At 43.8% G+C, this 27,619-nt stretch overlaps 1 protein-coding gene across 1 annotated transcript in view; it reads left to right on the forward strand.

Moving 5' to 3' along the window:
• Window positions 1-1,856: 1,856 nt before the first annotated feature.
• Window positions 1,857-27,619, forward strand: part of PKHD1 (PKHD1 ciliary IPT domain containing fibrocystin/polyductin) — a gene marked incomplete at both ends in the record, with an annotated part of 221,724 nt that continues 195,961 nt past the window's right edge. The window contains 21 exons of the mRNA XM_079532472.1: window positions 1,857-1,896; window positions 3,124-3,201; window positions 3,824-3,968; window positions 5,165-5,264; window positions 8,374-8,431; window positions 9,677-9,755; window positions 13,156-13,230; window positions 15,372-15,436; window positions 16,280-16,319; window positions 16,651-16,721; window positions 18,417-18,518; window positions 18,958-19,053; window positions 19,687-19,822; window positions 20,488-20,602; window positions 21,124-21,399; window positions 22,324-22,413; window positions 22,571-22,664; window positions 24,423-24,565; window positions 24,651-24,781; window positions 26,294-26,475; window positions 27,013-27,151. Coding sequence (XP_079388598.1) covers window positions 1,857-1,896; window positions 3,124-3,201; window positions 3,824-3,968; window positions 5,165-5,264; window positions 8,374-8,431; window positions 9,677-9,755; window positions 13,156-13,230; window positions 15,372-15,436; window positions 16,280-16,319; window positions 16,651-16,721; window positions 18,417-18,518; window positions 18,958-19,053; window positions 19,687-19,822; window positions 20,488-20,602; window positions 21,124-21,399; window positions 22,324-22,413; window positions 22,571-22,664; window positions 24,423-24,565; window positions 24,651-24,781; window positions 26,294-26,475; window positions 27,013-27,151 — 2,255 coding nt within the window. The remainder of the gene's footprint in view (window positions 1,897-3,123; window positions 3,202-3,823; window positions 3,969-5,164; window positions 5,265-8,373; window positions 8,432-9,676; window positions 9,756-13,155; window positions 13,231-15,371; window positions 15,437-16,279; window positions 16,320-16,650; window positions 16,722-18,416; window positions 18,519-18,957; window positions 19,054-19,686; window positions 19,823-20,487; window positions 20,603-21,123; window positions 21,400-22,323; window positions 22,414-22,570; window positions 22,665-24,422; window positions 24,566-24,650; window positions 24,782-26,293; window positions 26,476-27,012; window positions 27,152-27,619) is intronic.

Here is a 27,619-nt window from a genome sequence, read left to right on the forward strand (position 1 = left end):
CAGTGTGAGGATCCACAGAGGAACAGGTACCTGAGATGTGGTAGGAGGTCTGATCCCCCTTGGGCAGAATTCTAGCCAGACTGACACTGCTGGGAATGCAGTGGAAAATTTGAATTAAAGAGTGTACGTGGAAAGCTCCAATTCTGCTTGCTGGGAAAGGCACTCCCAGGCTGGGTATCAGCATATCAAGAAACCATTCAACCCATTTATGTCATGTGTGGGTGGAAAAAGGCATTAAAGGCCTTGATTATCCTCCTGTTGGAGAAGTCAGGCATTCAAACTCATCAAATGACTTAGTTTGGGAGAGATCTTAAAGATCGTCTAGTTCCAACCCCAAGGGAAGAATACTCCAGGTTGTTCCGATTGTGGCTGTCGGAGACTCGCAAGCAAATGGTTAACAGCAGCAAGTAGCTTAGGTTAATCATTAAGCGTGCCCAATGGACAGCTCTGTCTGTAATGAGTACTGCTGAGAAACGAGTCGGGTGGGTTTCAGCACAGCCCCAATTTGTTACCCAGGCAGGGACTGACAGGGCTTCCAACCAAGCATTGTGGGGGAGCCAGTATCCAAGGAAATGGGCAGTTACGCTATCAGAGCCTTCTTGATTGACTCATCTGAGGAATGGAAGGACAACAACGAGGATAAGGTAGGTCATACTTACAGTCTTGATAAGGGCAATAAAAATAAGCCTAAATGATATTTTATAGGACGACTTTGAAATACCAGGTTCACACACACATCAAGGCTTTGCGCGTGACCCCTAGAAACTGAATTTCTGTTACAAGGTGCAAGAAATCAGGTTGGGTAATTGCACCATTTATTGTGGTAAAAGCAATAGAAGCATCATTGCTAGTCCATGGTTTTACATCTCTGCATTACTCCAGTCTAATGATTCAGAGGCTTGGATTTGAGAGGAGGATTTGATGTTGAATGCACAGGTTGCTTCTGTTGGTTGGCCATTTTACCAGGTGTGACTCTGAAATGCATGTTTTTAATTGCCACAGTTGCAGGCTGTTACGGGACCATTTACCTCTTAGCTGCTATCTTTATGGTGATAGCAATAGCAATGTTTTAAGTGGTGGTGGAATCAAGAAATAAACATTTGGTCTTGCTTATAGCCAGGTTTCTCCATCATGGGGGACTCAGCTGCAGACTTGGCTTCCTGGATGTGTGCTGTGGTTGTGTTAAACCCATCTCAAATCTCTGCAGAACATATTATTTCTTCCTAAGGGAGAGAAGGATGCTTTAGAGACCGAGTAGTGTCTGCCTTCAGTGCTCAGTTTAGATCAGGAGAGAGCTTCTGAAGCAAGCCCAACAAACATGGTTTGTTTCGTGCTGTCTCAGTGGAAAAGGCTGAAAATCCTTCTGGAGAAAATTAAATGAAATTATGCACCAACGAATTCTCCAGGCATTAATAGGTGTTTGATCCTTGTGATAGTGCTGGGTGCAGCAGGTACTTAGGGTGGACATTGGGTCTTCATCACAGGTTTTGTTCTATGGATGTGATTTGACTTGGTTGTGCAGTAAATGTGGGCATGGCTGTTTTCTAGCTGTTGTACTCTTCTACAGTATCACTGACTCTAAATCCTGTAATTGCTTTCACTAATTCCTGTTTGCACTGCTTAATCAGCCAGCATCATTAAATATGGCCCCAGCATAGAGAAGACCAACCTTGGTTGATTTTTATAGTGCTTTCTCTGTAACTCCCCATAGCCTGCCTTGTCTGCTATTACAAACCATTGCTCCAACAGCTCTGCAACGTGGTGAAGGATTAACAGATGGAATTTATTTTAATGTTACAGAAAAGATGCTGAGGTCCTGAGCCATGATCCTGTGAAATCCCCGTCCAGGTTCCAAGATGAACCTATGGAGACCATCTTTTCTGGTGTTCTTTGCAGGTGAGGACAGAAGTGTTCTCTAACAACACTGCAGTACCAGTGTCATTGGGTTGGGCACAGCCTGATTGCAAGTGGGATGTGCAGAAGTATCTCTAAATGCTGTTGGATGTTAAGGGGCAGTGACTTCAGCATGCTGGAAACGATCCACCTTTTTCAGTGGCCGTTCATGGCATTCCTCCATAGTCATAGATTTCATCTCCTAATTTTCTACATGTCTGGGTAATTGTTCATTGTCCCTGGCTACCTCTGATGTATGTTGGTTTTCTTTTGCTTGACCATAATCATACGATTGTTTAAATGTTGAGTTTGTGATGCAAGCAAGTCCAATAGCTCTCTTTAGACAGGTGAATACAGGTGTTAGGCGAATTTACATTGACCTGATGAGATGGAACTGTTTATAGAATCGCTATGGTTGGAAAAGACCTCTGAGATCACCAACCTCAGCCCACCAACCATGGCCCTCAGTGCCACGTATCCATGGTTCTTGAACACCTCCAGGGATGGTGACATGGTCAGCTATTGGTTTGCTTCCATTAGCATCAGCAAATGAAGGCCCTCAAAAACAAACAAACAAAACAAAGCCTTAAGAATTTGATGCCTTTCTGGAAAATGTATACAATAAGTTATTTGTAACAATTGCATGAAGTAGGAGCTTTATCCTATGCTTCGTTTTTCATCCTGTGCTTGAGGGCTTTTCCAAGAGAGAGGTGGGCAAGCTGAGATGGAGGAGGATGTATGGTATGTTATTTGAGGACAGTCTTCAGAACTGAGCAGACATTTTTCTAAGAGCTGGAGGAATGAGCATAAGGCTGATTGTGCTTGTTTCAATTCTTGAGGAGGTCAGGAGGTTCAGACTGGCTTAGTCAACAGAGTTCTGAAGGCATCAAAACCTCAGTGAGGGGAAGGAGGAGTTTTACATAGGGAGAGGCAGTTCCCTGGAGGTGCCCAAGGCCAGGCTGCCTGGGGCCCTGGGCAGCCCTATCTGGTGGGGGGCAACCAGCCCATGGCAGTGTTGAAATAAAATGGTCTTTAAGGTCTATTCCAACCTAAGCCATTCTAAAAAAGGGAAGGGGATGAGCAATCCTAATTTGGATGTCCAGGAAGGAAGGATTGTGGAGGCTGGAATCACAGAAGGGCAGCTGCCAGATCACTGCGCCTTGTCTTGAGTTGGATATTTCCAGTCTTTGCATTAAACCTCAGCCTGACACAGCTGGGTTGTTTTTGCAGTGACCTCTGAGGGACTGCTCACAGAGCCCCAGGAGGGCAGTGTTGCTGGAGGAACGTGGATTACTGTCACTCTGGATGGTGAGTGTTCAGCTCTTGTAAACTCTTGCCAAGTATATATCGAAGTAATGGAGAAGCAGGTCTGTTCTGAGACTTGTGGTCGGAATGACAAATCTTCAGTACCAGTCACATAGCTGTGGCATCCAGAGCATGAAATCAGCCTGCAGTTATTACTTCTTAAACTATTTCTGACGTTTGCTTGTTTTCAAATTGTAAGAGAAATCAGATTTCTACCTTATTTTTGGATTCCTGTAGAGATCATAGACAGTTGCAGGGGTTCGAAGGGACCTCAACAGATCATCGCATCCAACTCTCTGCTAAAGCAGTTCCCTAGAGCTGATTGCACGGGAATACATCCAGGCAAGTCTTGAGCAGAGCAGATCCACCTTACAGCACAAGAGTACTTGAGATGCTTGCTAGCAAAACCATGCGAGACATCAGCAGCTGCAAGTACCATGTGAAACTATTACTTTTACAGGTGCTTTAAGTATCTATGAGCATGATGGTTTGTAGGTGGTTAAGGAGATTGAAACTGCTGGCAGCTGTCAGTCTTTGCAATAGAATATATTCAAAAGCGTCTGCACCTTGTGACTGGATGTGAGTGGTCCTGTCCTCAGAGCTCTCCCCTTTGATTTTGACTCAGACTCAGCATCCCATGAGCTAGAACATCTCTCTCCAGCCAGCTGGCCCCACCTGGAGGTGTCCCTGGTGAATGCAGACCTGCCCACGTTGCCATGTGATGTCTCTCCTGTGTATTTTGACTTATCCATCATAAGATGTAGAACAAGGTATGATCCCTGGCTATAATATTGAATCTTCTGGTTTGGAGAAGACCTTTAAGAAGACCTTCAATTATCAATATAACCTATTCAGTCCCATCATTTAGCACACGTGCCCCCCTAGTGCCATGTCCACATCTCTCTTAAATACCTCAGGGTTGGGGACATCCTCCCCTCCCCTGCCCAATGCTTGATACCCTCTCCATGAATAAATTATTTCTCATATACAATCTAAACCTCTCCTGGTGAGAACTTTGCCGTGTGTCTGGTAGAATCCTTGTTGTGTTGAGTCTGCACAGGCACTGTTTCTGCACCTGAGCACCTCCTAAGCTGTGCTGTATTTATCCATGCAATTTAATGAAGTACTAGGTTAATTAATCATGTTGTATATGAATCAGGATGGCCTAGGTTGGAAGGGACCTCAAAGATCATCAAGCTCCAACCCCCATGCTGAGGAGAACAAACTGAAACTCAGGCTAGGCTCAGATCTTCAAAACTCTGTAGATAGAAGCACAGCACCCAAGGAAATCTGATGTCCTTGCTTGCCCAGGATCACAAAGAGAAGCTTGTGGTAAGAAGAGAAACAAATGTGGCTCTAAGCAGCAGCTGGGGAATCTACGATCCCCCCTTCTCCAGCCTGTCATAACTTAAAGGATGTTGTTTGACTAGCAGACTAATAGTGCCTCGAGAGCCAGCTAGGAGCAAACCTGTTGGAGTTCTTCCATCTGTCACTGCTGTGATTTGTTTGGGGGTTAATTCTACTGAGTGCTGTGCTGTGACACCATGTTCACTAAGGATGTAGTACTAATTTACAAACCAGGCTTCTCTGTAAATCTAGGCAGCCTTGGGTTGTTTTAATATTAATGAATTACAATTGTTCGTTAGTATTAATGAATGCTAATGAGCATGTGTATGTGCTTTGCATTTACATACAATGCGAGTGTATGTTCTGCTACAGTCCTATTGCCTTCTGCACTTAAGTACAACTTTTCCCTCTGCCCTCATATTCACTTTAAAACTGTAGTTCCAGAGTCTGGGTTTGCGTGCAGAGTTTGTGTTCATCACATGAATGTAGTTTGCTCTACCAAAGCTGCAGTGAAGCTGTTTAGAGTGGTGACCCAATGAAGGACCCTTTTACCTTGAAAATAACAACAACTCCATCTGTATAAAAATAATATAAATATTTTTCTTTTTCTCCTACCTAGGTCTTCACCCCAGGAGGGTTTGTACTATGTGGAGGTGAGCTTTAAAGGACGCGTGATTAACAACCTGACTGGGGTGGAGAAAGAAAACTATGCTTTCAAGGTAATCACCAAACAAAGATAGAAGTATGATAAAAGTTTCCGATACTGAAAGGAGTCAAGGTTGGTCTCACAAGGCTTGTATTAAAGTAGCGTCTCTCACAGTGATTGCATGTCAGGACATGAAGCTAAGATGCTCCTTGTGTCCCTTATAATCAGAGCATACTACATTCAGTGGTCTGGCATTGGACAGTCTATGTGACCTGAGGTATTTCAGAAGCAAAAACCTGAGTTAACCTATCTGTGCACTTCAGCCACACAGTCAGAAGACCATCTTGTGGGTTTGTTTTACCCTTGTCCAGAATTAGTCATGCTTTCTGTGACTCTCATGGCCTTATGGCAGGATTTGCCATTTTCAACTAAACGAGTTTGTAAGGGTGTGCATGGTGTTGCTAGCACTGTAAGCATAAAAAACAGGAAATGATACTGTGCTTCCATGGCTTCTCAAGGAGTGTGGAGTGAGGTGGTGCACTCAGCTCTTGTGGCTGGAAGTACTCTAATCCTGTTTGAGGCCTTTTGCTGGTTGCAGTTGCTCATACTGCTGCAGAGTGGTTAATGTCATAGAATCACCAAGGTTGGAAAAGACCTACAAGATCATCCAGTCCAGTGGCTTGCCTATCACCAATAGTTCTCACTACAACAAGTCCTTCAACACAACATATAAACATTCCTTGAACACAGTATAGTCATAGAGTCATAGGCTTGGGTTGGATGGACCTCCGGATGTCCAACTTCTTGCTCAAAGGGGTTGGCCATGAGTTCACCACTGGTTGCAGAGTCTCCTCCTTTGGAGATATCCAAGACCCAACTGGATGCCTGCTTTCCTGTGTAACCTGCTGTGAGGAACCTGCATTGAGGAGGTTGGACTTAACGATCCCCAGAGATCCTATGCCTATGGTTCTGTGATTCTTGGGGCTTTATTAAGAGCAGTTATGACACGATGCTGGGGCTTCTTGTAGAGCAGACCCCTTAGCCATGGCTGTGCACTTCAGGATGAGGCCTTGTCTGTTCAGAAGTCACGTCCCCCTTTTGCAAACTTTGAGTATCAAGCAAGAAAGCCCAGCATTTCAGTAAATTGCACATTAAAACCAAAGAGTCATTGGGGGGTTCAGCTAGCTTAGAGAGCTGATGAAAAATCACCAGGGGATGCTGTTAATGAGACACATTGCAAGCTAAATAAAACACAATGTGTCTCTTTGTTTTGAGACTGGGACCTGGGAGCTATGCGTATTAAAAATTAATTTTGCCTCTGCAGTGGATTGGAAAAGCCTGCTGCAGGCAGCAACAAGTCTGAACGGCTCACAAGACTTGTGTCAGCTTGTGGCCTTCTTTTGTGCTGGTTTTGGCTGATTTCTTTGCACTGGCTCCAACCTCTGGTATGGGCTTTGCTCCTCTGCGGTGACCATAACTGGAAGGTCTGTGGCTACTCATTAATTTTCCTTGTGGCCATAATAAGGAAATAAATATACTGGGCTCTGGTGGGGTTTGAGGAAGGTCTGAAAAAATATTTGCGGTGGCATTCTTGATTTGAGTTTGGAAATCAGTTGTTTATGCTATTTGTTTAGTGACATGGTGAGTGGGCATGGAGGTGATGGTTGGATTAGGGGCTTTCGGTGGTCTTTTCTGACCTTAATGATTCTCTGATTTACTGGGCTGACAGCAGCATCTGTAGGTACAACTAGAGAGGACTCAAGATGAAGATGGGGGAGAGAGATATGATGAAGTTATTAAGAAATGAATGATTTGGTGGATAAGGACAGGCCAAGTGCACAAGGGGAACTTTTTTTTTTCATTTTTTTTCCTGTAAGGTCAAAGAAATCAAGTAGTTGATGACTTAGGTCAGGATTCAGCCAACTAATAATGTAGCTGGCCAGTTTTATGGAGGTATTTACAGCAGAGAAGCAAATGGATATTTGCAGAATCTGAACAAGTCAGGTGCCTTTATAGATAAAGCCCAAGGTACCTAAATACATTGATGTATCTGACCTAGCGTTATTCACTTCCAGAGTGCAGAATGCTGCACAGGGGAAAAACAGCATTACTTGTGTATGTCAGGGCAGCTATCTGAGGAATAAGGCTTTGCAAGGTCTTGTTGCTTAAAGCAAGGCTGTGCCTGTAATAGTGAACAAGGTGGGCAGTGCTGGAGTCCACGTCCAGCTGCTGCTGATGGTGAGCTGATTCCATGTGAGTTATCAGCATGTGGACGGCTATGAGTACTTCTGGCCCCTTGGCAGATGAACAATGCTCTTGCACACCTCTGTTTGAATAGGATTGGTGTTGGTGTAGGCAAAAGCTCCTAGAGTCAGTTTCTTAAAAACAAGCAAAATGCTTGCAGATTTTTAGCGTAACCCAGAGGAAGAGGTCAGCAGGGCTTCTTGAAGGTGCAGCCTAAGTTAGTGCTGGGTTTGGTTGTCTATGTCTCAGCTACTTCAGGATGCTGAGGACAGCCTTCTTCCACTTGCAAAGGCCTGCTGTGTCTAAGAAGCTTGCTTGAAAACTGTTTACTCTTAGGCTTCGTTTTTGGACAATGTAGAACCCCATAATCTACTTCCTTAGTATTTCCTTTCTTTCCTTTCTTCCTTAGTATTTCCTTTCTTCCTTAGAGGACAAGGAATTCTGTCCTGTGGGCACTGTGATGTGTTATACTGTGTTAATAAGGATCAGTATAAGTATTTCCTTGGCTACACTGTTTAAGCAACTGATAGGCTCGTTAAAGCCTAGCTGAAGTTCCCCAGTACTGTGAAGCAGAAACAGCTTTGAAGAGTGTGCTGCTGGTGGGAAGAGTTATGCCACAATGCTAGGTGAAATGGAGGTTTGAAAGAACATGGCTTAGAAATTTTGGTAGTGTTAAACCATATCTTCTGGGATTGACTCAAAGTAGACCAGACAACTGGAGCACAAGGAAGATGCAGAAAGAGCAGCAAGCCAGGCTCTGAGCACAAAGGGGGAAGAAGTTGTTCCATTCTCGGAGCAGGATTCTGCTCTTAAGATCCAGTCCTGAAGCATGAGTCTCTGCAGTGAGGTTGCCAACTGTGTTGTGAACAGTGCGTAATCAGAGCTCGTTGGGCTGCTGTGAGAATGACTGCTGTTTAACTACAACTTTCTACTTGCAGTTTTCTGCTCTGCAGACTCCTGTGGTTTACCAAATTAGCCCGCCATCTGGCATCCCAGGTAAGGGACCTTTCTTCAGGCTGGGGACCACTTTAGTTATTATTTGATGTTCCATCCCATCTTTATTATTATTATGAGAGTTCTGCCTTGCTGGATTTAGCACAGGCTTCTTCAGAATGTAATGCCCAAGCTCATGCTGACCAGGAAAATGGGTTTGCAGAAGGGGTCTGTTCCCCTGCATACAAGAGAGATGGGTAGTGCACTTAATTGCTCATCAGTTGAAGTCCACCCTTGGTTTTAAGTGTTTTCAGGTGGAGTTCAGCTCTAGATTCGCATGCCTTGTAGTACAGTGTGTGCATACAGGTTTCTTAACTGGATCATGAGTAATGCCAAGTGTTCAGTGCTAGCTGAGAAAAACAAAGCTATGTGAAGCTTGTGGATATGCTGCAGGACCAGAAAGACTCATTCCTTTCTGGACCCTCAGAGTGAGGATAGGGAGTATCAGATGATTTAAGTTATCTGTGCTGACAGCTGAATTAACCTGGTACCCAGCATAGTAGGTGGAGCGTTGGGAGTGATCCAACTGGCCAGATGGTGGTGTTGGGGCGAGCTGAATTGACCTTTCAGATCACACTGACCACACGAATTAGGTCTCTGCTGCCTATGGTGGGCTCAGAAAACAGCAGACATCACAGGATCTACGTATTTATCGACAGTGTAGACATGCAGGTTAAAATTTTGCTCTCTGAATTGATTTTGGTTTAAACTGCTTATTTGCTGTAAGTTTTCCTTTGTTGTACTGTATGCTAAACTTTGATATTGTTGCTCTTACTTTAGACCCTGCTTTAAGGACTTAATTTTAAGCATGCGTTCTAGTGCGTTGAATAGCTTGTCCTAAAGGTGAAGTGGCTGCTGTGCACAGCACAGTGAGAATGGACTTTGTGCACAAACACCCATGCATGTTAACAATGCCCCTTTGGCTGCTTTGTGGTGTTCTGCAGCAGCATTTGGTTGATAAATGTTGAGGAAATGCCTTCAAAGTCAAATACCAGAGTTTTGCTGGGGAAAAAATAATAATAATAATAATTTTTTTCAGTGAGAATGGTGTGTTTTGGGCTAAGGGGAATTAACAGTCACCTTGAACTTGGGTAGAGAGTAGATATAGGTGCAGCCAATTGGGCACCTCTCTGCATTGCTTTGCAAAGAATTTCTTCTGCAATTTCTTTTGTTCAGCTCACAAAATCTGCAAATGTAAATACCCCACTTTTAAAAGACGCCCTTCTGTTTCCATTTCCTCTTCAACAGGAAATTTAATAGAGATCTATGGGAAGACAATTGCTGGGAAATATGAGACCATGGACTTCAATGTGGATTATATTGATGGGTAATTATATATGAGCTGCTACCTGACAAAGACCCTCTAAATTGTTTTCTTCTACTGCACTCTGCAAGAACAATAAATTGCAACCAGTTGGCTCAGAATTGCCATTTACTGCTTTTGTGCTTTATTGCAGCTCATGAGTTGGGCTCCAGCAAACTTTGTTAATCTAATTGCAACTGGTCCATTAAGCTAGTTGGTTTGTTTACTGGCAGCACAGTCAATCACAGCTCAGTGTGAATTTACTGTAATTGCATCTGGTTGCTGTAGATTTTATTTTGGCTAGCAAATTAAAATTTAACTAATTAAAATAATGTCAGAATCTTCAAGTTAAATAAATTTTCCCTTCCATTTGCATTTCTAGAAATACTGTTAGTTTGAAGGAGACACTCTAGTGAGTCACAAGACAAAAGCAGAAGTGTCTGGGGACAGAAAGCTTTGTTTTTCCACTGCTTCAAAACCTCTCTGGTCACTTCTCTGTTTTCAAGGGAGGTTTGAATTTGTTTTCTGCTGCTTCAAGGGTTGCACTCAACGGAGCAAAGTGGGTAGACTTTCAAAATTTTCTTGAGAGAAAGCAGCATAAACTTGACCAGTAAATAAATGTTCACTGGAACAGGTTGCTCAAGGAGGCTGTGGATGCCCCATCCCTGCAGGCATTCAAGGCCAGGCTGGATGTAGCTCTGGGCAGCCTGGGCTGCTGGTTGGTGACCTGCACACAGCAGGGGGTTGGAACTGGATGAGCACTGTGGTCCTTTGCAACCCAGGCCATTCTGTGATTCTGTGTTTTTGCAACTAGCCATTAGGTTGAATGGAAAAGTTCCTTGCTGAGCAACTCAGCTCTTTGCCACTGCGAATGAAAGCCCAGAGCAGATTCCTGCCATACCTGTTGCACCCATTTATCAGCCCTCACTGGATACACATTAGCATCCTTTTGTTTGATATTCATTACTGTTTTACCTGCCTCCAGTGGACCTGTGAAGTCTTCTATCTATGGGAAGAAAGGCTGGTGTGCCTGCGTGCTCCACTGCTGGATTACTCATTTACAGCTCGACCTCCCCATAGCTAAAAAGGAAATGGCCTTGGAGTCTTGGCACACCAGGCAGGTTTACATCCCGGTTTCACATGAATACTTTGCCCATTTTTGGTCTGTGTTACCAAGTATGTTCCAGGTGGAGACTTGCACTTGACCGGAGCCATCTGCCACTCAGTAACACATATTCAGATGGAGGAAAAAAAAACTTTTTTTTTTTTTTTTTTTTTGTGATGTTCTAAAAGCATCGCTTTTGTCTTTTCAGGCTTTATATAACATACAGTGGTCCAGTAATGAATTAATCATTTTTGCAGCAGTGATTATTTTTCTGTTCATCCTTAGTAGCACGGCAGATGGAAACTATACGCTCATAAGAAAGAGGCAGGAATGTGTTTACTGGTGCAATATAGCACTTGAACAGGGCTTGCTTTTGTAACTAGGATGGTGAGGAGTGGACCTCTTTGCTTTCTGAACTCCTTGAAACATGGAGGTAAAAGGAGCCAGATGCAGCTGGAGCCACTCCTAGTCATGGATTTGGTCAGCTGTTTGAGGGCACAGTCAACCTGACATGTAAGCTTTGTGGAGCTAACAAATCTTGAACTTCTAGTCATTTAATGAGGATTTGCATTGGTAGGGAGCCTCTTGATGGTGAGGTACAAGGGATCTTTGCATAAGGGTAACCCCAAGAGTGTTCCTACTCAAGGGGAGATCCTTTCATGCAGTTGGCTGCCATACAGGAGAGCTTAAGGGGCTCTTGGGCTGCTTAGTACTTACCCTAAGGTAAGGTAAGATGGTTGACTCGTAGTGTTTGATATATGCTGACCACATATCTGCCATCAGTTCTTTCACCCTGTAGTTTAAGGCAGGTCTGTGGTCATTACAGGTCTTGGCAAGACCTTCAGTGTTATCAGTACTGTGTTCACTCTCTGCCTGAGCAAGGCCTGGGGCATAACAGCCAGGCTGAGGGAGGAAAATGAAGGGGAGCATGCTGTCACAGGTGTGGATCCTAGCAAAGTGAAAACCTCAAGAGGTTTTCAATTACTTATTTGCCTTAATTGCTTGTTGACTCTTCAAGAAATATTACCATCTTTTGCTTGTTATACTAATTACTGTGAATTTATTCCTCTTCTCTAGCGGAAGTTTTTTCTGCTATTAGGTGAATTTCATGTTAGGAATTTGACTGTTTTGAAGTCATCTATCTTTATAATATCTTCTGTTGATGAAATAAAGAAATGACTGGGCTCCATCTTGAAGCACTGTGGTTGTACCAGCCCAGTGCTGTATTGTGCTGCCTGGTGCTTCTGGAAGGTAAGGGTCTATGTGGGACCCAAACTGTCAATGCTTCGTGTTGCCCAAGGTTAGCATTGGTGTCTTGAAGGTGGGTTTTATCATGATCCTTATGAGCATGCATTATTTAGTGTGCTTTACAGGGCAAAGTGTGTGTGTGTGTATATATATATACAGAATATATACGAAGGCAGCTCTGAAAGTAATGCCTCCTATTTTATTATGTTGGTCTATGACGTCGGAGGCAGATGTTGCTGGTATGGCAGTAGAGTTTGAACCTTCCTACCAATATCTCACTGCATTTTATTGCTGTGTGACAGACAGCAGCAGAGGGACAATCTGACAGAATAGCATCTGACATGGAAGTACATATGAAGTAAAGGTGTTTCACTGAATTCCTCCATGCAGGAAAAAATTGCACCCACTGAGACTCATTGATGCTTGCTAAATGTTTATGGACCAGTGGGTGTGAGCACAGTGAGGGGTGGGTGGTGTGGTTCAGCAATGGAAGCAACAACACTGGGTCACCTCTGCTGGTGCAGATTTTTGTGGGCATGGAATGCAAGCTCTTGTTCATCTCTACTGAAAATGCATGGTTAATGCTAGCAATTGTGTTCAAATTAGCATTTTGTAGCTGAGAGTTGGCTCTGTTGAAGTGTTATTGCGTTCTTTGTAGCTGTGATAGTTTCCACAGAAATAAATAGGAGGCATTGCTTTTGGAGCAATCTACATATGCACAAATAATATATACACACAACCAAACAATCTGGGCTCATCCTGTTTTCTAGGTTAATAAAGGCTAGATGCAAGTGAGGGAGAATTCCTGACCCTTTTGAAAATACTGGTTGCTGATTTTAACAGAATCACAGTTTCATAGAATCACAGAATTGCTCAGGTTGGAAAAGACCTTAAAGATCAACTGCAAGCTAACCATGCTACCCTAACTGCCCTAACTCTAACAACCCTCTGCTAAATCATGTCCCTGAGCATTGTATCCAAGTGGTTTTTAGATACATCCAGGGATGGTGACTCAGTCACCTCCCTGGGGAAGCTGTCTTATGTCTCATCTTTCTTTCTTCTTTTCCCTAGACCAGCTGTCCTTGTGGCAGAAGGAGATGGATGGACCAGCCTCTGCTCTTTTGCTGACGGGCAAGCAGGAAACATGTCAGTTGTTGACCTACTTTGGGTTTGTGTTGGTGTAAGGCCTCAGCACGTCTTGTGCATCAAGATTTTCTTGGCTTTTCAGTGAACTTCTCAGTTTTGGCATAATGTGAAAAAGGACTGTGGGAAGCTGACCAGTCAGATAGAGTGGGTGAGGGCTGCTGGCTTGCTGTAGTTCCAACCCTCTGGTTATGACCATCCAACCAATTCTTTATTCTTCAAACAGTCCAGACTTCAAATTCTTATCTCTCCAATTTAGAGATAAGAACGTAGTGCAGGAGCATGTCAAAGGCCTTGTGCAAGTCCAGATAAACAACAACACTTGCCTCCCCTTTGTCCATCAATGCCACCATTCCATCACAAAAGGCCCCCAGACTGGTCAGGCACGACCTTCCCTTGGTGAAGCCGTGCTGGCTGTCTCAGATCACCTGCTCATATCTCATGAACCATAATGTGTTCCAGGAGGATCTGTTCCATGATCTTCCCAGGCACGGATACGAGGCTCACTGGCCTGTAGCTCCTCAGGACTTCCTTTCTCCCTTTCTTATAAATAGGAGTGATGCTTCCCTTTTTCCAGTCAGTGGGTGCTTTGCCTGACAGCTGTGACTTTTCAAATATGATGGAGAGTGGCTTAGCAACCACATCTGCCAGGAAAAGGGCTGAGGAAAAGGCAGATGCTGTTCTGCTTACCCTCTGCACTCCTGAAGGACAACACTGAGTGCAAAGCTCACAGTCACAGGACGGTATTTCTATGCTGCTGTGGTGAGAATGTGACACGGCAAACACAGCTCAGCCCATATTTTTCTGGTGTGCTTCTCTTAGTGTCTGTGAGCTTTGGAAAAGCAATGCTGTTGCTACGAGGAAATGAGGAAAAAGCCAGTGAAATCAGTGCCAGGGCTTCTCAGTGAGCCCTCTTATTGGGTTGTAAAATTCCTCCTGCCTCCCAGGAGGGGAACTTAAATGCAAATTGTTCTGTTGATGATGGAACTTGTTGTTCCATGGCTCCCAAAGCTTGATATAGCACCAGCATAGCTTGCTTAATTGCTACTCATTCCTACTTGCAGACTAGGGGCATGCAGAGCAATTAAGAGAGGCATCAGAAAGTGCTGTCTTTTCTGGGAGCTTTTGCCTGAAAAAAAAGCCCATAGTCTATTCTACTGGTATAGTTGAGTTTTAAGAGTGGGAGGAGGTGTGCAATATCTCTGGAAATACTTGTTTATTGCCTATCCCCAGTGCAGACTATGTTTTAAAGTTAGGTCCTCAGTTGTACAAATCAGAGATTTGGTGCTGATCTAGGTCTGGTCCTCCGACTCTTCCACTGTTTAGAAATGGGCAGTGTGATCACTTCACAAATCCTTGCAAACCAGGCTTGGAATAGGGTTTGGTTACCAAAATCCCTTTGATTTGCTTGGAAGTTGGGCGTTCAAATCCTTTTGAGGATCCAGCTCTCAGTGCAGCAAGGGAGGTGCTGGTTGGACCTTGGATATCAGGAAGAGTTTCCCTGCCCATAGGAGAGCATTTCTGTGAGCAGCCTGCATGCATTCTCTGCAGCTCAGTGCCAACTGTGCTGCCTGCATTCCCCAAGCAGGAAATCCTTTCTGTTGCTGATAAGGAGTGGGTTTAAAATGTGAAAACCACAGATGTAGCCAACTTGTTCTGTATGTGGTTGGACGAATTATAGTTTAAATTTGTACAGATCAAGTCATTGCATCATTATGTCCTCCTGACCTCCCCAAGCTGTTTTCCTATTTGATGCTGTTTCTCATCTTGCCGACAATCTCTGATCTCCTGCTCAGACATCAGCTCCCTCTGTCCTATGTAGGTCCTCTCCTTCCAGAGGCATGGGTTTAAATTGCCCTACTCAAGTTTAGAAGCCAAGGCTTGTCTGCTCCAGCTCATATTTAAAATGGGATTTCTGCAAGTCACCAGTGGGGTCACCTTATCAAAACAAGGATAAAAGGTGCAAATTGGAGTGATGGGATGCATCGACCTAAGCTGCCAATGGTCTCTTCTCCCTTGTTTCTAAAGGGAAGTGAGCATAACTAACTCAGATGTGAAAGCTTGCATTTTTGATTAGATGCTTCTCACTGTGGTTTGATTTGTTTTGCCCCCAAGGCTCATCAAAGCCCTTTGTTTCTCCACAGCTATTCCATTCAGACAAAAGAAGGACTGGGAACCATGCAGTGCCGGGTGGAAGGGAACCACATAGGTTGGTGAAAGTGTTGGGGTGTGTGGGAGAGATCATAATTCTGCTACTCCTGCAGCTCTAGAGGAGCCATTATTTTTTCCTTTGTTATTTATTTCACCTTGTGTATGATGGGCTTAAGAGATAATGAGGGTCTTGAAGGAGATTCTCACCTTCCTGGCATGGCAAGTGAGGTCGGATAGGATCCACAGGATCTGAAAGGAATTTTTGCCCTGATGTTCAGCTTGCAGATTCAGATACGTAAGAGCAGATCCACACAATGTAGTATAATCTAAGTCTGGAAGCTTCCTACTTTGGTGTTCAATTCAGTTGAAATGTAATTGAATATTGCCTCCAGACACTCCACTGGAAGAGAAGGATCTCCTGTATGTCCTGTGCCACATCTGTCAGTGCTGAGCAATTTCTCCAATACTCCCAGGGAATTTCGGGTGGTTCTTGAAACCTGTATACAAGCCACTGAATTCAGCCCCAGTTACGTGTAGGAATAGGAAGTTAGATGTCTTGAGTTGTGAGTTGAATCCTACTCCTGGAGCTTTCCTGAGGTGATGCAGCAGTAACGGATGTGCACCACATAAAGGCTTGCAGACTGTTTCAAGGGATTATTGGGTTTATTTTTATTTTTTTGCTTTTACTTCCAAGATTTTTTGGACTCTTGTGGTGCACACTGAGGAATTTCTTTCTTAAATTGCAAGCAGGTCAGCTGAAATCAACGCAACTGTACTGTTATAAGAAAAGCATAAGGAAGAGAAAGGGGGCAGGATGTCTGGACAAGGTTTGGTAGGATGTGCTCTTACTAAAGCTCTCCACGTTTTTGTCATAAAAGCATGTTTCCTTTCTCTCCCCTAGGGTCCCACAATGTCAGCTTCTCAGTGTTTAACAAAGGAAAGTGAGTAAAAGATCCTTTTTTTTTTCTTTTTTTTCTTTTTTTTCCCCTATAGTTTCATACGGGAGCACAGCTACATTTCTGAGTCCAGGATGAGTGCGTAAAATTTAATCAAAACTTGTGTTTCATTACTTAGACGTGAGGTTTTGCTGGTTTGAGAAGATGACCATCAGATTAGGAATGAAAAGGAACTGTGTTCCTCCCCCAAGGCATCTCTGTGTGCCCAAAAGAGACATAATCCAAGTCCAACTGAAAATAAAAGTGTCCAACCTTGCCAAAGGTCTGCACTAACTGAAAGGGCCAGGGATCTCTAACACAGCTCTCTCTCTTGCAGGTCAGCGATAGACAAAGATGCTTGGCTCATCAGTGCCAAGCAGGAGCTTTTCTTGTACCAAACGCATTCAGGTATTGCACTGGCCCACCCCACTGCTTGCACTGTGCCATGGCAGTGCTAGTATTGTCTAAGGAAGACACCTGGTTGTTGCTCTTACCAATGTGACCTCATTTTAACATGTAGTTCTACTGGTGTGGTAAGTTTGGTGGTGGGCTGATTACACAAGGCTGCAGGCCAAGAATTTCAGCTATCCCAGCTTTATATGCTGAGGTTGGGTGTGCTGCCGTGGGCTGTGTTCTTAATCTCCAGTGAGTTTGTGGTCCTCTTAAGGATGTCTTTGAATGCTCTTTTGGACAGCCTAATCTGAGAGTCAGCCAGGATTTGGAATGGAGCTGCTGTCATTATTCCTTGTATTGTCAGAGCACCAGCAGACTTGGCGTGTTGGATCCAAAGGATTCACCCTTATGTCATACTGTTTGGTACGAATGCAGTGCTGGCCATAAAACCTAGAATGTAGGCCTTTGGATAGGCTAGTTTACTTCACCAGCTGTAAGGTGATGTTCTGTCACTCCGAGAGTTGGGCTCTGGATTAAAGGCTGGTGAACAGCAGGTTGCTGCACTATTATTTTAAAAAGATGTGGACCAAGACACTTAATAACTTCCACATGACATCTCTGGCTATGGGGAGAGGTCCCACCATGCTTTTGCTATTGTTTGCCTTTGTTTTGACCTGTCAAGGGGCTGAAATTAATATAATAATAGTAATTACCTTATAGGCTGTATCTTGGGAGCATGGTTCAGGAGATAACAATTTATTCTTTTTTTTTTTTTTAAAGAGTGTAGCCAATACGTAAATGGATTTTGTATATTGTTTATAGCATACAACTTGTTTCACCTATATATTCAAAACACTTTGTAAAAGAGGGTAGTTTTATATCCTTACTTACAAATGGAGTAACTATGTGTGGAATTAATTGTTAGCAGAGTACCTGGAGAAATGAGGTCTGCCAGGGCTTTCCAATAGGCAGTACTGCAGTAGCAAATAGTTAATGCTGCCAAAGTGAAGTTAAATGAAAGTGAAAAAATTGAGAGAAGAAAATGTAAATCTGGACAAGCTTCTCTCATGTTTTTAGCCTTTTTTCAGATGATGCAAAAAAAAAAAAAAAAAAAAAAAAAAAAAAGAAAAGTTTGTTTAAATTAGGACGTGTGAGTGAAAAGTGAGTAAACTTCAACAAAGAGAAAAATAGGTTTCCAGTGTGGAATGGGGTGACTGTAATAAAGATGAGATCCTGTAAGATTCTCATAGCCACAATGTAGATATCCACCATCTGTTCACCTCCCTGCGTTCATCCCTGTGGGACAACTGGAAAGTGCAGTGACACCTAAACCTATGGGCTAAATTGGGAAACGAGTCGGGCAAGGTCAAAAGGATTAAAGCACTTAATGTCACTTTTCTTTCCAGAGCTCCTCAGTAGCACAGAAGATACGGTTTACAATCTGAGCATGACAGATGCAGTCACTGCTAAGTCACAGCCCAGGCATTCTGGTATTTCCCTGTTGTGTGGCCAAGTTACCGAGTGGTTCATTCCTGCTGTAATCTCAGCGGCTGCCGAAATCGTAGTGAAGGATCAGTGAAGCCTGTTTGATTCACAGGAGTTTGTTCCAGTTGGAAAGAGTGCAAGTGCACTGCTGGCTTTGACAGAAATAGGGCTGGGGTTCATCTTTCCTGTGCTTGTTTTCAGATCCCCCTTTTCCTTCCTCTGCAGAAATAGCCTCTGTGTTCCCAGCGGCTGGAAGTCTTGCAGGAGGAACTGACCTCACCATTACAGGGGATTTTTTTGAGGAGCCCGTGCAGGTCACTGCTGCAGGTAACAGGAGAAATGAGCCAAGGGTTTTTGTAAACATGCAAAGCCCATTCGACCCAACTGGTCTTCACGTGCAGTGATAACATGGGAGTTGTACTCAGCATCAAGGAAAGTCTATTTGGGCTATGGGAAGGAATGATTTTTCTTGGTTGACAGTACAGATAGAGGCTTCTAGCAACTCACTGCTGTCTTTTGGAAATGAAAGTTGGTTTATTGATACAGGCTGCCCAGGGAGAGGTGGTGTCACCATCCCTGGAGGTGCTCAGGAGCTGTGGAGATGTGGCACTGAGGGACGTGGTCATTGGGCATGGGTGGGGGTGAGCTGGAGTTGGACTTGGTGGTCTTGGAGGTCTTTTCCAGTTGTAATGGTCCTCTGATTATTCTGGAGCTCATGCATTTCCAACTCTCTATGGCACATTTGTCTCCTTTTCTTGCTGCCCAGGCGTCCCCTGTGAAGTCAAGCGTGTCTCTCCCCGGCAAATCATCTGCACCACTGAGGCTGTGGGCAGGAGCAGGATGCTTGGTGCCCCCCAGCCAGGTACAGCATTCTAATAACCAAAAGTCCCAACAGACCAACACACGTAGGAACAGAGAGAAATCATCAAGACACTTGTTTTTCCAGAACACTAAGCTAGTTTATCTTAGGTTCATAGCAAGGAAAGCCAAAGTTGAAAGCTCAGCCCTCTGGGTGCGGATGGGTCAGCCCTACAGAGCTGGGAAAAATGAGGGGGGAAAAGTATGAATGAATGCTTAGGGGACAGAATGGGGAGCTAGAGCTGCTGTAGAGACTTCTGGGTATGTTGCCTGGGTAGAATGTTGCAGTAGGAAATTACTGTGCACATAATGATGCTCGACTTTTGTTGACTATGGATCAGTTTGGTATTTCTTCCTCTGAGAGCAGTCATCTTAGGTTTTTTTTGGAAGTAGATTGGTCTTGGCAAATTTTTGTTCTTACTGGTGGAGGATTTCAAGGCACGATGAATTTTCTAAAATGGGAACAGTATTCTACCTCGTAGAATAAAAAGTGAAGGGAAAAAAAAAAAGTACCCCATAGATGGAGCCAATTTATTAATTGGTTATTAATTAGCCTCCTTGCACCACCGATTCTAGCATATGTGCTCTGGGATTGTTGTTGGCTGCTGCTGAGAACGCTTCTCTTTTAACTTCGTAGGAAATCGGGGGCTTCTCTTTGAAGTCTGGGATGACGCCTCTGATCTGACAGAAGCAGGGCCTGGATATAGATGGCAGTTTGTACCTAGTGCCCAATCCCCAGTAAGATTTCTGTCTGCAGCAAAGCAGTCCTTCAGGTACTCGGTGATCTTAAAAGGATATGAAGCTGTGGCAATCACCTTTAATAGTGTAAGGTGTAGCAGTAACACATGACAGCTCTTTTCAGCAGAGCCTGACTTCATAGCTCCCACAAATCAAAGAAAACCCTCTGCTCTGAGGTCCTTTTGAAGCTCAACATATTCAGCAAAGTACTTTATTTCCTCCCTTTTTTGCTTTCCCTTGGTGTTCTGCTTGGCCTAGATGTGCTGTGAAATAGCATGAAAGAAATTGCTGTCAAGATAGAAGGGATTCTACTTAGAGGCTGCCTTGGGTTGGAGATTTGGTCACATCCGTAGCCCTTGTTGGCAACTGCAGCCATAGATTGTCCTCAGTTCCATGAAGATGTTTGAGCCATGTTGGTGCCTCTTGGGATGTGCCTAGGAACGGCTTTGCAATGCACTGGACATTTCCATTTTTCTATCACTTCTGTACTTTTCTCAGTTGATCCTGAGGGATTTTGAGCCTTTTCCAGCCTGTTGAGAAATAAGACTTTGCTCGAGAAGAAACACATAGAAAAGATGTTGCCTACAACAAAGCCATGCTTATCTTCATGTTCTCAGTATACATGTGGAGGTTGGTTGCTGGGTGGTGGGGATTTTACAGTAACTCTTGTGTATGTTATGGGTGTTCTGCTTTTGCTTAGCTCCAGGCTTCATGGATTTTTTGTGGCTCCTCAGACCAACAATTACACCTTCTGGATCCAGGCAGATGGTCCGGCATCTCTGTACTTGAGTCCATCCCAAGACCCACAGCATAAGGTATTACTCTTAGCAGGGAGAAAAATAAAGCAGCCATGAAGGGAAGGGCATTAATTAAGGACATTTCAAGTGGGGGATTAGCCCAGCATGGATTGCCTCGTTGGTCCCTATTATGCATCTGTTGCAGAGTGACACTTTCTGTGTTGTTATTTGACATTTTACACCTGGCCCTATGGGCATTTGTCTCATGAAACGTATGCCATTGTCTCTAGAGTCTTCAGATGTCTTTTCCTGCAGACATTTTCATCTGTGTTCTAGGCTTGTGAGCTAGAGAACTGAAGCCATCTATGAAAATCTACACGAAGAATTGTTAGTGGGGCTTTTATGGACAACCATAAGAATTGTCTTGTTTATGTTATTGAGCCCTAAATCAAAGATCTTTGAGGTGATGGCTTTTTGCTGTAGAATAGGAAAGAATGTATTGAAACATCAAGCCACTGCTGTAAGCTCTGGTTTTGGAGCTGAAGGTACCATGTTTTGGTATTGTGAAATTATCAGTGATTTGGTTCATCTGGACACAGGTGAGAATTGCTTCTCTCCCAGCTGGCAATTTGGAATGGTCTGGAAAGTGGGTGAAGAACTGGAGCGAGAGTTGGCAGCCAAAATCCCAGAAATTTGAGTTAACTGCTGGCCTGAGGTACTACTTGGAAGCATTGCATCATGGAAAGGCACCCAGCAATGGAATGAGAGTTGGAGTCCAGATACACAACACCTGGCTGAATCCCCAGGTGGTGAACAACTACTACATTGAGAGACATGAAATTCGGGCTCGTGCCTTGTATCTTCCAGATGTACAGGTCAGTGCCGGGTACTTGACCCCTGTTGGACAGGGACTTTGGCCTCAATGGCCTCCAGAGGTCCCTTTTAACCTGAAGAATTTCATGTGATGTAGACTAACCCTGATGCAATGGGCTCGGATAGATCCTAATGGTAAAGATGTTGTCACTTACACATGGCAGTGCGTTCCCACTTTTTGTTGGCCTGCTGATTTCATTGACAAATACTGCCATGTAGCTGAAGGTGTTTGTGACTTTCTCACTCACTGCCAGGTGGGTATTTTTATGGTACATTATAATTTGCCCATGTGTAAAGTGCAGTCTGCTTTTGCCTTGCTTGTTACTTTGTTCTTGATGCTAAGTCATGACAGTTTGGGGTAGTTTCACTAGTTGTCACTAGTTGACAGCACACTCAAAGGGTTCACAATCAGCTCCGTGTTGCAATTGGGTCATATGAACTTTCAGGTTTCAGTGCTCAGCAGTGTGGGAAGTTGTCATAGAATCCTAGAATAGCTTGGGTTGGAAGGGACGTGAAAGATCATCTAGTTCCAACCATGTTGCCATGGGCTGAATGCCCCCCACCAGCGCAGGCTGCCCAGGACCCATCCATGTCCTTCAGCACCTCCAGGGTTGGGGCACCACAGCTCTGGGCAACCTCAGGGCTGCGGTCAGGACCATCTGTGGCTGTCAGTCTGTCCATGCAGGTCACGTATCCCTCGTGCTCCTGTTAATTTGGGAACAGGAGCCCCAGGCATGTGTCAGGAGAGTCCATGGAGAGCAAGCACGGTTTAAGAAGGGATTCTTTATTATTAAATTTATTACAGAAGCTTTGAAAGGGCAATATGTTTGCTATTAGTTCCTCCTTGGTAGGAAATCCACATAGCAGACTTGACCTCTTTGTGAGAATCGTACCTGTTCTCATCTGTTTGTTTCTTCACTTGGCAGATGCTGACTGTGTTTGGCACAGGATGGTTCAGTATCTCCTGGAGCAATGCACCCCGCAGAATGATCCACACAAATTCCACTGCTCTTCAGGTAAGTGTCTCACCCTAAAGGATTTTAGACCTGGAAGTTCAGGCTCTGTCTGTACTGAGCTGAATAGAATCCATGCAGCTGTGGCAGTGTGAAAGCTCTACTGGAATGAGCCAGGCATCACTGTGCTGTGACCACTTCTCACTTTTTGTTTTTAAAGGTCCAAGCAGCAATAGAGGAACTTCTTTCAGTTGGGTGTGACATTGAGCCAACTGCTGCTAAAATACTCTTCCATGATGGCTTTGAGAAACAAGGTAGTAACGTAACAAATAAGTATTTAATGTGGGAGTCATTTTCTGATGTAAAAGTACTCAAAACCTTCAACAGAAGTAATTTTATGCTTTTACTGGATTTATTTGTATTTATTCTAATGAGACATATTACATAGAACTAATATTACAAACGTGATCGATGTATTAATGAGAGTCTTTCTGCAGTAATTTCCGTGACAAAATCATACAGCAAGAAGCTGATCAGAGCAGGTTATGTTTCAGTGTTGGAAGCATTAGGAGTACAGGCAGAAAAGACAAATCTTTGGGTGTGTGAAATTATTCATGTTTCATAATATGTGCTGGGGAAGCAGATCTGAAGCAGCCCAAAGCGACAGCTCAGGTTATAGCCTGATGATGAGTCTTTTGCTTTTGGTGCTTCCCAATGACTGAAAAAGTGAAAATCTGTGCTGCGCTTCACATCCAGGCAAGTGTTATATAAATAATAATAATAAAAATACATTTTTCCTGATACTAAAGTATTACGTCAGAAACTCATTCCAATTTATATCTCTGATAGTGGTAAAATATAGTAAAATATGCCAGGAAGTCAATGATTGCCTAGGGACCTCACAGTACATCCTTGTATTCAGTGTAGACAGAGAGAACAGGACCCAGCCAGGAATATGTATGTTTGGTGACTGACTCATCTCAGCGGAGGAAAGGAATTAATTAAACTGGAGAGAGAGGGAAGCTTTAGGCAAAAAAATGGAAACATCAACTGGATGTTTTTTGTCTAATTATGTGATCTCAGTGCTCCAATCTTGCCAACAAAAGAGTTGTGCCAGGGGAGGATCAGACTGGATATTAGGAAAGAATTCTTCTTTGGAATAGTGGTCGAACGCTGGAATAGGCTGCCAGGGGAGGTGGTAGGGTCAGCATCCCAGGAGGTGTTCAAGAAATGTTGTCCTGAGGAACGTGGTTTAGTGGGCAACATTGGTGGTAGGTGGATGATTGAACCGGATGAGATCTTTTCCAACCTTGATGATTCTACAATTCTATGAAGTATTTTCAGCTCTATGACTTTTGTGAGCATGTTTTTTCCCATGGGTGTCACTGTATTCAATGTATCTACCAGCAGTGATGTCAACAGCTCCAACACCCTTTGTGTCAAGAATCACGGTTGCCTCCTTTACATATTTTCTCTTTATTTATATATTTAAGACTACTGACCTCAAATGGCAGGTTTTTTTTTTCTCTCATTTTGACAGAAAAGATGATATATCAGTGTCTGCTGTAGGAAAAAGCTTCTTTTACACTAGAAATGAGAAATCCTAGCAGGTTTTTGGTAACAAGGTTGATAACTCAGTGGAACAGAAGTTGAAAAAGTGAGGGCAGATTCTCAGCTGCTTAAATGTATCAATCTCTAACTTTGCCTGAGTGTTTTTTGAGAAGGAAAAGTGGTTTCAATCAGTTGTACTCTATCTGGCTTAAGATGGTAGCATTTTCCACAAGGTTTTTCTGGTCAGGATTGGGATGTAATGATTAGTGCAGCATGCTCAGGTTGTGGTTGGACTTGATGATCTTTGAGGTCTTTTGCAGCAATTCTGTGATCTATCCTGCCTTAAACTAAGGATCAATGCCCTGTGAATGCTCATAACTTATCTAGGCAGAACACTGAGGAGCAGAACTATTAGATGCAATTGTTTTGGACCTCTATTTTTGTCATTTCCATGAGAACTTTGACTGTACCTGTTCTCTGAAGCCTTTTTAAGCCTCTCATCCTGTTGTTTTTTCCTTCAGGTACAGAAAACTCTGTCACCACAGAACGTGTTGTCTATGGAACAGAGCCCTTCTGTGGGAGGTTCAGTGCTCGCAGCCCAAGCCAGCTGGTGAAAGCTTCTCCATCATCTCTACAAAGATATGACCTTACTGAGTACACACATGTAAGTGCCTGCTCTTGCTGAGTAAATTGTAATTATAAACACTGCTATGTTTACGTGAAAACATTTTTCTTCATTTTCTTTGCAGGTTTGTTTTGCACATAAGGGCCACATGAGCAACGTCCTTCATATCTCAGTGTCCTACACCAACCTTTCCTTATCTTCAGTGGAAAGAAACCTCACCTGCCAGTGGGATTTCGATGGCACTGACCCCACAAGGTATCCAGACACAGTGCACAGAGATGACATTTTCCAAAGTAAGAGGGTGTTCTGGGAGAATGGGGAGCAGCAAGTTCTTGTTTGTCTAAAACGACGGTTGGAATGGATGGTTTTATAGGTCTTTTCCAACCTTGGTGTTTCTGTGATTCCGTGCAAAATGGATTGTCAGATGGGGCAAACTGATGGATGCTCTGTCCCTGTGCTGACGTACCTGGAATGTGCTTCTGTTGTTTTTGAGGACTATATGAAGAGATAGGCACATTACTATTTCACCATAGTAATGTACACTGGCCTGGAAAGTTTGATCAGTCTCTCGTTAGCAAAAAATACCAGGAATTTTCTGTGGACATTAACTTCCTGTTTTGTTTTGGGTGTTTTTTTTTTTTTGTTTTTGTTTTTTTTTTTTGTGTGTCATTCAGTGGATTTTCTGATGTGAGATAAAAATGAAGTTGTGGTTGTTTTTTTTTTTTTCCAGGGGACTTGTGGTACCATTAGAAAGTTGGTGTAGCTCTAGACTTTCTGTTTTTCAGCTAGAATATGTGGGTGCAAAACGCCACTGATGGGGTGCACTATGGGCAGTGTGAAGTTGGGGGCAGGCACATCTTAAGAAAACATCTTAAGCAAACAAAAAATCAAAAAAAAAAAAATTCCAAACCAGCAATCTGAAGAACTTCAGAAAGTGAAATTGGAATCTTAGCTTTCATAGAATCACAGGATTGCTTGACTTGGAAGAGACCTTTAAGGGCCATCTGTCCAAGTCCCTGAACTGAGCATGGACACCCACAGCTCCATCAGAGCTCAGAGCTCCGTCCAACCTGACCTTGGCTGTCTGCAGGGATAACCATCCTTCACATTTCTGGATTGGGCCTTTGTCTTCCTCACCCTGTCCCACACAGGCTGGCAGCATCCCTGTACTCCCAGGGTACTTGTCATGCTTCCACTGCCTGTGCGTGTTCTCCTTGCTTGTTCTTCTCCAATTTGACCAGCATGTCCCAGTGCAAACTTCAGTCCTGATGTCACCAGCCAGTTCACTGGTGTTGGTGAGCAGTAGGTCCAGTACTGCATCCCCCTAGATGGGGCTGTCTATTACCTGGCTCAAGAAATTATCCCTGATACATCCCAGGAGCCTCCTGGATTACCTGCAGGTCACCATGCTATGCTTATTGATTTGGGTCCTTCCATTTCTTTCTGTGTTCTGTAAGGCTGGGTGTGGGCTGTGTGTGTACCTCTGGAAAGCAGGAGGGTGGTTCATGTGACATTACTACATGATGGAAAGAAATAGGGACCTTGATTAGTTGTCTGGAATTTTCAAGGGGCCTAAGCTTGGAATTGATCTCTGTAGAGGAGGATGCTGAAGCAGGGATCTAATGCTTTATATCTTCCAGAGAGACTTGTTGAGTGATCAGATGTTGCGTGCAGGTAATAATAGCATCATCTGAGTTCATCTCCAAATTCATTCACTGTAACTACCCAGAAAGAAAACAAAGGCTGTACCACCTTGGTGTCTTCCAGCTGGATGTTCTCCTGCACTGACCTCTGGACCGGGTGTGTGAGTCGCTCTGTGCCTCTCCAGGACCTTCTCATCAACACCCCGGTGTTTGTACATCAGATTGACTTGCTGAGCATCCAGCAGAAGGAAACCGCTGGGTTGTTCTACCTTGATGAAGTCATCATCACAGACAGAGCTGTGACTGGTAAAGGAACCCATTTATTCTTTCCTGTGAATGTTGCAGTCACAGAATCGTATCACAGCATGGCCTGGGTTGCAAAGGCCCACAGTGCTCATCCAGTCCCAACCCCCTGCTGTGTGCAGGGTCTCCAACCAGCAGACCAGGCTGCCCAGAGCCACATCCAGCCTGGCCTTGAATGCCTGCAGGGATGGGGCATCCACAACCTGGATGTTTCCATGTTCCTTCATAGAAAGCTTTAATAACAGAGCCAGTTAAAACTATTTTGAAGGGGAAGGCTGTGTCATAACAGGCACAGATCTTCTTCCTTTTTTTTTTTTAAATTTTTGCAGAAAAAGATATCAAGAACTAATTGCCAAACATCAACACTCTTGTTTTATTTGGAAATATTTCTGTAAATGTAACTCTTGAATGCTGTTGCTCAAACAAAAAGCACTTCTTCCCCAAACCAACAAGATACCGGCTCTAAAATGGAAATAACCCAGGCGTGATTACATCAGTTCTCCTGACTCTGGTGGATGCTGATGCTCTTTTTCCTTTCAGTTTCTCAGAGGGATCCCAAACCACGTCGGCTGGGTGGGCGGATAATAGAAGCAGTAACTGTGGTGGGGTCTTCTCCTACTTACAATGTGTCCTGGCTGGTGTCTGGCTGTGGTGCAAGTCTGCCTCTTCTCTCCCTAAGGTAGGAACAGTGTGATTCTTTCATATCCTGTAATAATCGTTATGAATTCCCATGGAGCCCTTTATCATCTCAGAGGCTGTGCAGAGTAAGTCTGGTCCAGTTTAGAAATCCATGTACTCCCTTTGGCATTTTCCTCTTTGTTCAGGCTCTGCTCAGATAGCTTCACTAAGATGTCCACAATGCACGTGAGATGCCTCTTCCCTAAGATGTCTGCAATGTTTTCAAGCTCCTAAATGGTGGACATAACTTGAACATGCATTGTAGGTGTCTTAATGAGGGTATTTGTCCCTGGTGTTGAGGTTCCGTTGTGTGATTGGCTGTCAGTTGCCTAACTAAAGGTGTTCCACATGCCCTGGGATATCACAGAATCGTGGGGATTGGAAGAGACCTCTGGAGATCATCTAGCCCACCCCTTGCTAAAGCAATTTCCCTGGGTTGCATAGGAAAGTGTCCAGGTGGATTTTGAAT

This window comes from Tetrao urogallus (assembly GCF_951394365.1).
Source record: "Tetrao urogallus genome assembly, chromosome: 2".
NCBI classification, from domain to species: Eukaryota; Metazoa; Chordata; class Aves; order Galliformes; family Phasianidae; genus Tetrao; species Tetrao urogallus.